This window comes from Galendromus occidentalis, unplaced genomic scaffold (genome assembly GCF_000255335.2).
Source record: "Galendromus occidentalis unplaced genomic scaffold, Mocc_1.1 scf7180000077516, whole genome shotgun sequence".
Taxonomy (NCBI): Eukaryota; Metazoa; Arthropoda; class Arachnida; order Mesostigmata; family Phytoseiidae; genus Galendromus; species Galendromus occidentalis.
Genome location: NW_003805504.1, coordinates 293,585 through 304,056, shown reverse-complemented (window position 1 = coordinate 304,056; position 10,472 = coordinate 293,585). Strand labels below are relative to the sequence as shown.

Sequence of the window (10,472 nt, the reverse complement as noted above, 5' to 3'; positions counted from 1 at the left end):
CAATCCTCTCACCTCTCATGATGAACGGAATCGGTCCTCCACAAAACATGCCCGATCAGAATCGGTAAAGCACGATTTTTCTCGCACGACGATTCCAACGTCCCCCATCGACGCGTCTCTGACAACGAGTGAGAGAAAAATTCTAGATAGAAAAGCTATACGTCCCAACCGATGTCTGAACGACAAGGTTATTCTCGATAGGAATTTTATATCCTCCTCAAGTCCCCAAGGCAGGTGGAACAATGTCCTCCAGCAAGCCACTGGTAAGACTAAACGGGTAGCGCTGCTCGAGTCATTCGGGCTTCGAGTTGATTCGGTTCGTGTATGCTCAAAAGATACATGTTGCCATCGCCAATGCTTCTGCCGATCGCGCTCAGCAGCACGGTGGGTGCGGAGGCGCGCTCGACAAAAGTGATCACTCTCAAAGGGGTCGATGCCCCACCGATAAACACAACAACGACAACAACAGAAGCATCGACAAGAACGCCGACAACGAAACTCGTCCCAGGTCAAACTACAATGGAAGCGGTTCTCTGCGTTCGGATCGTTGACAACTCGTATGTCACCCACGGTCCTGGATTCCTGTTTTGCGTTGCAGCAACTCATCTGTCTCTTTATCCGGGACATAGATCCCCGTCGCTTCTGCTGTGCTCTCCATAGAAACTCCAGAGCCTCGAGCGAGAAATGCCCCAGCTCGAGAGGTCGATCAGGTGACTAGAACGCCAGAGAGCTCGAATTCCCACCCAATTGAAATTTCGATCTCTGATTCCGGAACAACAATATGAAAATTTGTCCGACGGAGGGCGAGCCGATGTACCTATACTGTCCTAGTCAATGAACGGAGTAGAGAATCAATAGCACGGTATCTCGCGCGGCCATCGGCTGAGTTTAGGGGTGCTTTCATGAACGGGGCTGGTTCTCAGGGAATGGTCGTTGAGGCAGGACTGTGAGTGCGTGTCTGCGAAGCTGAGACACGGAGAGGAATACGTCAGGATCTCATGCGAATGTGGCTCCCAGGCATACTGTTCGTTCTTTTCGAGGTCAGGAAGTTGCCTCTGCTAATCTCGTGATCTCAACTCGATAGCGATATACGGAACCCTTTGGTGTAGAAGAGGAATACGCACATATACAGATACCATACCCCTTCGAGGAGGACTCAAGCGTATCGCTCAATGGGAAAATTGGCCGAGATTCCGGATGAAGCCGACCGCGCCGAACATGGTCAGATGGATAGGAGTGGGCGAGCATTCCCAATATCAGCACTGCTTCGAGACCTTAGAAACTGGATCGAGTCAATCAGACCTAAAGTACTGCCCTTATAATACTCATACCACTAATAAGCTGTAAGGAATCAACCCCAGTCCTAGAGATTAGCTACTGAGATGTAGGGTGCTGGGGAAGTTACGCGAGTGGAAATATGTACTGCTGCGACAGCTCGGCTCTTATCAACGTTCGGCTCATTAATCCTTCACACGTAAGCACGTGTGGCACGTTCACCAACTTTGTCTTTTTGAGGTACCGCTCTGATTACCCATACAGTATTCCGTTCCTGGGAACAGTCCTCGCACTGACTCCGACCCCGGAGTTCCCCGACACAGATTCTAGACTTCCAGCTCAGATAACTTGTCAGAAGTGGAGATTATAGACTGATATTATCCAGAAGTTCCGCAAATGAAGGTCCCGACCGATCGAGTCGCCCGGCCTCCCCAACTCGAAACTCGGGAGCCTCTGATGACTTCAGCTGAAGCTGGAAAGAGAACACGACATCGACATGTGCCTCAGGCCTCAGGAAAGCGTCGACTTCGTGCAGGCTGAGTGTGGGAGTCTTTGTCACTCAGGCGCGGCATCAATTACAATGGCTCAACGCGAGAAGTTAGCTTGGATGCGGAGTTACTGAATGTCAACTCAAAACAATCGACAGAGAGCGGAGTTGCCGGCGCAGAAAGGTCACGATCCGAGTGTGGCATCAAACGAGCCCACCGTCGAGGTGAGTGGAATCAAAAACCACATTTTGATGACACCCATCGTTCAGTGAGGAGCACGGGCGGTGGTGCGCTCAAGTTATCCATACTTTATTATCAGAAGTGATGCCATTATATAACTGACGTTTTTGATCGGGAAGTTTGCGTACACGCTGTCCTTATCCGTAATTCTTCTCAACCTCTCGTCTGCCCCGAAAGACTTCAGCCACAAACGAGCTCATTAGTCGAGCTCATCGCAGCGATGCCTAGCGCAGATTTGCTCCTCTTTAGGACCTGACAATAGTCGCTCGATGATTGTCGCGCTCGTACGGACGTGAATCATTGTCGCACGCCCAGTTGCTCTCAAGCGTGTGGCCATGAAGCATGGTATCCATGAGCTCCCAGTTTTCACATTTTCGGTGCTCTCAAATCCTTCAGAGCCTAGATCGACGACCGATACACGGTGACCGCTATCTCCTCTTCTGCTGCGGATGCATCGGAGCACGCTGCGATAGGGAAAGCATTGACAAGGTACATTTTAGAAACAACAGCGGGGCAGTCTTGAACGGGTCCTCCAGGCCCTACGGGCTTCGGTGGCGTCGTTCAAAGAAGTAACGAGTTCTGGCAGTTCTTGGTGCGGAGAGCTGATAGAGGTCGCCACTTGCTTCGGAAAAGTTTTTCCTTTCCCTGGGTCCTGTCTGGATAGTCCAGACTACAATTTGTATCCACTCTCTGCTTCCTAAGCATGAAGCAACCGCACCGGAAAAGCTTCAGCAAGTTCCGAGTCCGCATTCGGGATGCATTCCAATAGGCTCCCGATCAGGTCTGTCGACAGATACGGAAGACCGTTGGAGTCTCGGGCCCGGAAGACGTGTCGGTCGCTGGGCTGTCTCTCTTCGAAGTTCCCCACGATGAATTTGACTCTGCGGACGGGGAGCGATAGGTCCCTCATACAAGCTCGGGGAGAGTTCCCCAATATGGGATAGCGCCTTATATGGGGGAACCGCATTGAAAAAAGAAGAAGCGTCCCATGTGAGGCGGACAAAAAATGTATATCATATCAGGCATTCCCCCCAACGTCGAGCTCAAGATAGATTTTAGCTCATTTTTGCAGCTTCCATGGATAGTCTGGAAGAAAAAACTCCAGGTGTCCACAGAAGTCGGAATGGGTCTTGTCGGGAGTCACGGGAAGAGGGGCTAAGCATGGGCTGAATAATGCGTTCACAACACCAGGAGTTTCATTTCACATAGCACGTCTTTGCTTTTCATTCTGATGCTGCCGGCTCGGAAATTCAGTGGGGAGCTTGGCAAAAATCAAGCTGCTTCGGAGGGGGAAATCCTTCCCAGGAAGGTTATCCGCGCACGGTCTTCCTAGTCCGTGTCCGCGGGGCCTCGATCAGAGACGGAGCTGAGCGGGGGGAAGCTCCGAAAGACGCGAGACTCGTTCACGACAGGCGTTCCGCACTCGAGAAGCTCTGGAAGTTTCTGTGAGGCCGGCAGCCTGTCTCAGGTGGTGCCGGCTTCTTCCGAAATATTGCTCGAGAAAGCTCGAGGATTCGGGGTCTCATCTGCTTCCTACTATCTAGGTAGGAATGACCAGGTCATTCCCGTACCGAGTTGCTCGATTGTCTGAGGAGACGAGGCACAGCATCATTTCTGAACCCTAAGCTGACTTTGACAATATTCGGAGTCCGAGGCTACAGAGAACCCATCGTCTCCCGGAGGCAAGGTCAACTAAAACAAGGGAGTCGATACTATGTATGTGAACAATCCTAAGATGCTGCTATCTCACATGTACGTATCCGTGCTCTGATTGGAGAGGGAAGGAAAGGCAACATCTCAGACACATTTAACAAGCTCGCTGTTGGGTGATGAGCTCTACCGCATTCTATTCTTCAGAGATCGAGAGAATCGACGTGTCGCGGTGACGCTAGTATGAAACGCAAAGCCAGATGTACTGTCCGACCGGGATTTACTCCTCCTCCCATCCCCACGATGCTCCTGACCTATACGTAGGATGATCATAGACTCCCGGATGGTTTCAATCATGAATTCTTGTCGAATTGGAGTCGGACACTATCTCGCGGGATTAAGTTCGAGAAAGCTCTTGGAATCTTATCGCTTGGCGCTTGGAGCCCGACCAGGTTTACGACGAAAGAATCACGCTACACTCTCCCGCTCTCCACTCGGAACATTGCGCTCCGCCCAAAATAGACTAGGAATGTTCCAGGGGCAATAAAGAACACTTTCATTCGTTTCTCCTTCTATGTCGCCTCGTTTCCTGAATTGGCTGAAGGGATGCTTTCAGTCTTGCCTCTCTCGGATGTAAGTAGTCGAGCATGAACTGTCACAGCACTGCATTTCATGGCATTCTGTCATGACCGGAATACGGCCTGCTCGTGTTTCCAAGAATTCCGCGGAGGGATCTAACTGCTTTCGTGGATCGAATGATGATTTCATCATGATGAGATCAGAGATGGAAGCGGTTTCGAATAATCATTCCTGACTAAAGCTATAGATACCGACGGTATCGAACGGACACGATCGATCTACGTCGGAGTCTCGAGCCACGCGACATCGCTAAAAATACAGTCTCAACAATTCGTATAGATCGTAATCCGCTGCTCAAACCGAAGATCAGATATCCAGCCGCAATATATCCTCCAACTCGCTGATCCTTTTCTTCAAAATAGCTAGCTGAAATTCTGCACGATGGAGAGAGTGCTGCTCGAATAATAGGACTCCCCCCACCGGTAACCGCTCCAGACGACGTCCGAAACTACGAATAGAGGGGAGCTGTTTCGCTCATTCCGTCGTTATAAAAGACTCTTCCTAACGAATTCCCGTGGGTACTACATTAGGTTTATTTCGCCTCCAATCCTCCTGCTCGTCCTTCGTTGTCAGCGAAGGCCGAACCTCTCAACGAAAACAACTTCGAAAAAAACTAAAGGTCGAGAAGAACCTTCCTATCTTTGAAGTATAAGGAATCGTAATCAGAGGGCTTCATCTCAGGTCTCTTTCTCGGGTAACCCTCGTGACAAGGGAGACACACTCCGTCTCCTGTTTTGAATGTCCATGATCCTCTCCTCGTCCAGTCGTTCTGTCGAAGAAAATTCCGTTTTAGTTGATGAATCCAATCACTGTAATCCAATGTCGTCGTACAGAATCGACCGCGTCTCACGAATGGCTCTTAGCGAGTAAAGGGAGGTGATCGTCTGGTTAGAAGTCAAAACGATTAGATCAGTATAGTTGGTTCCCTCTGCTTCCCGGCCTCGACCAGCCTTCCCAAATGCTCCGGAAGGCTGGCTTTGGAAGAGGGAGATAAGCTATCGACAATCGACTGCAGACTGATGCAAGTTGATAACCCTCGACTGGCAGAGATGACCTCAAAATGAAAACAGCGCGAAACTCGGCGACCGTAAACAGATTTCCCTAGAAATTCCCGCCGGGGAAACCATGATAATCTACACGGACCGGCGGATCCTGAAGCCCCGAAGCAGACGGTTGCCAGCAACGACGAACATCCTCTACCTACAAGGATCCACCAAGTTGTATTGATGAAGAATTTCAGGGATCTATCTAGCAAAGCCAGCCCATCGTAGCCGCGCAAATCTTTCGATGAAAACCTGCGGCCCAGGATACATTGGAAGTTCGAGTCTTGATATTCCATGTGTGTCGTCGATGAGATCTATCTCTCTCCGAATATGTGCATTCCCCTCGCGGAGACCAGGGGTCTTTCCTCTTTACTTGGGGATTTCTTTCCACGTCTGAGCATCGGCAGACTACCTCAAGATGTCTTCCAAATCATCTTGAGCACAAATAAGTCGGATTCCCGAATCCGGAGGACGAGTTGATTGCACCAATTCTCTCGGCCTATGAGTTATGAGATGAGATACAAACATCGAGGTGGCGGACGGAGCTCAGCGAGGATGACAATCAGTCGATACGACTCGGAAGCTGCCTTGATACGAACGCTCGCTGAGAAAAGAATGTTGCCGAAGTTTGCGACGAATGAAATGTTCTACAACGACCAATGGAGGGATGATGTGCCCTTACAGAGACAGAAAAAATGAAGACGCCCCCCGCCTCCCTTCAGAGGAAATCAATTCGGCTTGACGTGCGAATCACTGAGGCAACATACGCTATCGACCCATTGACGATACCCATCGGGGCTGAACAAGGCTCTGAAACAGCCGAGAATCGGACGGGCTTCCGGAGATCTCCGTTCAGTGGAGCGGATATGCCTCGTGTGTTGCGCTACCGGAGCTATATTCATGTTTCTGGTGGAAGGAGTGGCGTCCGACCCCGTCGTTCTTTTACAACAAGTCAGATGAGAACTAGAATTACCGCACGTGAGGGGCTCATCAGATGAGGTATTCTTACGTCGGTCGGTGCAAATGAGGAAGAAGTTCCCTTCTATCATGGGGCCTTCGGGGCTGGGAAGTCCCTCATATGCGTCCTTATACTTCGGGGTACATCCGACGAATTTGATGGAGCACGTGGGACTATCAGAGGAGCGATCAACGAAATTATAGCGGCAGAAGAATTCGAGCGTGGGAGACTGGCCAAATCGAGAATTATCGCTCAGGCACGGAATCCTCCGAGGAAAGGGCGAAATCACGCCACCACGCTCCGTTGAGAACGCCGGTATCAGTCGAGGATTGGCGAATACCGATAACCGGTTGCCGGCTCACTGGTTCGTTTCCGCGCCGAGCAACGTGACGATTCCTTGGTCCCACAGAGCCTTATCACGCCGTAACCTTGCTAAATATAGCACTAACTGCACCCGAGTCACGGAATCGGGGAGATTCCGCTTTTCCGACAACGAACACGGAAGACTAGAATGCTCTCGAAACCATGGGTCGTCGGAGACTGGTGAGGCATGACGAATGGTGAGAATACGAATTTCTTACACCATGGCTCCCTGACGCAAATATTTGCACGTCGGCGCATCGATTGTGGATCGCATAACTAGACGTTGAACCGAGGAAGCTCTGTAATGCCCCCCTCTGGAGACTCTCGAAAATGAATCGCTCATATGTAGTCATCTTGCGTGAAGCAAGGTGAGAAAAATCATGGTCAAGGCCACGATGATGAATAAAATCGTGATTGGAATCCGAGACTTCCCGTCCATACTCCTGACTTTGCCCAGTTCCCGCGAGAATCTCAGGAGAGCCGATCAATCGCAATGTGGGCTTACGAGGATCATTTTTCGTCGGCCGAATCTGGACATCGCAGATCCTCGAGACAGAACGTCGATAGACACGGGCACCGAAGAGGGCGGCAAGTGGAATACCTCCAGGTCACCAGGGGTCCTGGAGTCCCCGGAACGCAGATGCGCCTGATACGCGAGAGGGTTAAGGCTTTCCGAGCCATCTCTACCCGCCCTTAGAGATCATTGTCCTCCATCAACTTCCGACTTCGTATGGAGCGTCAAGACATTGACGCAGGAATGGGACTACGATGGCGAAATTCGGATTCCATTCACTCTGGCGATGATGAGACATGATACGAAATATTCCGATCAACAGAGAGGGTCCCAGACACCGTATCGCGCTCAGAGGGCAAGATCCGATCGGACCTTGTGAAGGACCCCGGGAATTCCCACAGAGTATTTTCATTTCCGTAATGATTTCGAGGAGCCCGGACGGGGACCCCAAGACCCCGTATACAAATCCAGCGTTCGAAGACTGGTCTCCGCTCAAGTTCTCTGGGACTGGAATGTGACTGTCGTGTCCGTCCTCCGACAAGTCCACGTTATCAAGACCGAGATAGGGGAAGCGTAAGCGAATCCATTCCGAGCGTGGTGCGCATTCCAAAAATAGCATGATTTACGCATCGCTCGAGCGTGTCAGCCCGTCGTTTTCCGATGGATTCGATCGCAATCGCCAAGAGATAAGTGGAGAGCCATATCGTTGCTGCTTGATAGGTCGCGCGGGGTCTTTAGGGTCAGCATTGGTGGGAATATGTCAGCTGACGAAATTAGATAATTTCGCTCCCCGGAGCAATATTCGGGGTATCGGACTCTATCCATCCCGTCGAGTTGAGGATCGCTGGGAGTTTTGCGGCTGGAGAAGTCGTCATAAAGCGGACATGAAGGTCCCTAAATCGGCGCATTCCGCTCGCTATCGCCGGATGTCAAGATGGATTCATCAAACTTACCGCTTCGAGTCGACAACGCCTATGGATTTTTATGTTTTTCTAGCTGATAGATATTCCCGTCAACTTACCCCATTGTATTTGACCCAGTAGGTGCCCCACACGAGCAGCGTATAGCCCAGGAGGGTCTTCGGGATGATCCGGCGCAGAAGAGCAGCATTTTCGGTTCCTACTCTAGGGATGATCATCCTCTCGAACATGTCGAAGGGTGCGCGATAGAATCTCCGGATAACGTTTTTGGTGGCATAGTACAACTCTGGAACGTTTCTTGGCTCGTCGTGGGCTAGAATCTGCAGAAAATGAAAAATCCCGATAAGACCCTGGGCTTTCGAGATGCCTCCGGAACTAGAATGGCCTTTCCTGAGATCGGACGTCGGTCGCTGACTTATGACAACGCAGAGAGATCATCGTCATGGCATATGATTGCTCTGCTTTGCCTACGGAGTCTCCTGAATCACTTGGGGATCGCAGCGCCCCGATATTCCCGCCACGATTCTCTCACACTCACCTGATCCTTGAGGAACTGAGCTCGCCATGCACGATCAGCATCAGTGAAATCAGCCGACATACGAGCTCTGGGGTTGCTGAAACGACCCTGGAAAATTGATGGCTCTGAGAATACAATGCCCCGTCGAAGTTATCCTGTCGACCATCATCCTGCTCTCCTCTACTCCAGAGCACTGCATGAGATCGATCATTGAGACGACTGAGAGTTTTTGACTCGCGAGTATTTTGAATGAGACGCTTCGCATATTGGGCTCCCTCAGCGGCACGGCAGGTTCGACTCAACTCATTGCAAAGAGTTTCCCAAGGTCCAAACCATGAGTGATACCAGCCGAATAGGAATGAGTCGTCTTCGTTCGCGGAGAACCCAGGGGAAGCGAGCAGCTGTCTCCGGAGCCTTCACTCTTCCTGTCACTCACCTCAATTTTCATGGGCCTCACGCCCCCCGTGTGGGAATGCGGGAACTCGGGATTCACCGGCATCTTCGATTTTCTTTTCGATCGAAGTTACGGTGTCCAAAACGTCCTCCAAGCTGAGGGAACTCTCAGATCATAACATTCGATACAGCATGCCGATTAGGGTCCTGTCTGGGGCGGGAATATTCGAATTCACGTCCGGCGGCGAGACCTCATTCCAAATTGCCGAAAACTGTTTCCGGTGATGTCTCCTTGCCGTTCTAGACTGAAGCTGTGTGGAGGTGACGATCGCTGTTACATTCATGGGGTTTCCCTCATGAGGGGATCTCATCACCTGTAAACGGCTAATCGGCCGAGTTCTAGAGGAAGGCGATCAATTCCGACCCGAGGTTGGAATCGTTCAGATCAAGAACGAACACCTCGAGCTGAGATGACGCGCCCCGCGAGCGGAGATCCGATGACGCACTATTATGCTCTGATCGTTGGCTCTCGAAAGGAAGGTGGAACCAATGAGGTATCATGATAATCCCGTGACCATCGCGATGAGCGGTTCAGGACGAGCGCCGAACCTGTCGCCTGATGCAACACCGACGGTCGGGAACACTGGACAGTTTCATTGGACTCGATTTGACTCTGCGAGGGATACTCGGACGGGCGATATCTATTCGCTCTGATCTCTGCTGGTCCGGGCTCCTCTGCTACTTCCAGATCTTCATCGCCGTTGTGGACCGCGCGCTGTAGGACAAACCGACGCCAATCAGGCATCTGGCTGAGATATGTAGCATAAACGAGAAAAAGAACTCTCTCTGGGAAAATCACACATCGCATTATTCTTTCTCTTTATTCAGGCAGATCGCAATGACCATTTGGCGAAGCGCCACGAGTCTTTTTATCAATATCTTTGCGGTGAGAGCCTGGGTCCCTGGGATGCTTCAAAAATCTGCTTCGAACGAATCCTCTTCTGGATTCTCTGCTCCCCCTTAGCTCGAGGCTCCTCAGATACTTCGGTGGATGAGGACAGTGGAACAGTTTGTCACGCTCGGAGCGCGTAGCTGGCCTAGGAGTCACAGACCGATTGGGCTGGACATTCCGACGGTCACGTACCCATTTTGCCCCTCGGAACGGTGGAAACCTGTGGGAGACAATCACTCTGCCTTGTTCACTCGCGGATTGAGATGATCTCAACCTTTGCTATAAAGTACCTCCAGATTGGAATCTTGAGTCGTTACTCGAGATTTGGCGCGGAGCATCGTATCAAATATCTCTCCGTCTCGTGCGCTGTCCCCCATTCTACAGTTTTCAGTGAGACCTGTTTACGTCTACCGTGACCCGGCCGCCAGTCATTTCCTGCTCAGGACAAAAAGTCTCCTTAAGGTATTGAACCAGTCCCTCTAGCGGCGACGTTGCCGATTGCAAATCGCCTTCTCTCCAT

General features: G+C 51.1%; 1 protein-coding gene across 1 annotated transcript; it reads right to left on the bottom strand.

Moving 5' to 3' along the window:
- Positions 1–4,801: 4,801 nt before the first annotated feature.
- Positions 4,802–9,177, bottom strand: ND-B17 (NADH dehydrogenase (ubiquinone) B17 subunit). Its single transcript, XM_003747324.1, has 4 exons — positions 9,044–9,177; positions 8,629–8,715; positions 8,192–8,410; positions 4,802–5,061 (listed from the first exon to the last, which is right to left on the bottom strand). Exons 1-4 carry the CDS (start codon positions 9,104–9,106, stop codon positions 4,906–4,908), a joined length of 525 nt encoding a protein of 174 aa, XP_003747372.1. The 5' UTR covers positions 9,107–9,177; the 3' UTR covers positions 4,802–4,905.
- Between the last annotated feature and the right edge of the window lie 1,295 nt (positions 9,178–10,472).

Coding starts and splice junctions, on each gene's coding strand:
- ND-B17 (XM_003747324.1), bottom strand. CDS start 9,106: ATGCCGGTGAATCCCGAGTTCCCGCATTCCCACACGGGGGGCGTGAGG. Junction 8,716..9,043: donor TGAGGCCCATGAAAATTGAG/GTGAGTGACAGG, acceptor TCAATTTTCCAG/GGTCGTTTCAGCAACCCCAG. Junction 8,411..8,628: donor CTCAGTTCCTCAAGGATCAG/GTGAGTGTGAGA, acceptor CATTTTCTGCAG/ATTCTAGCCCACGACGAGCC.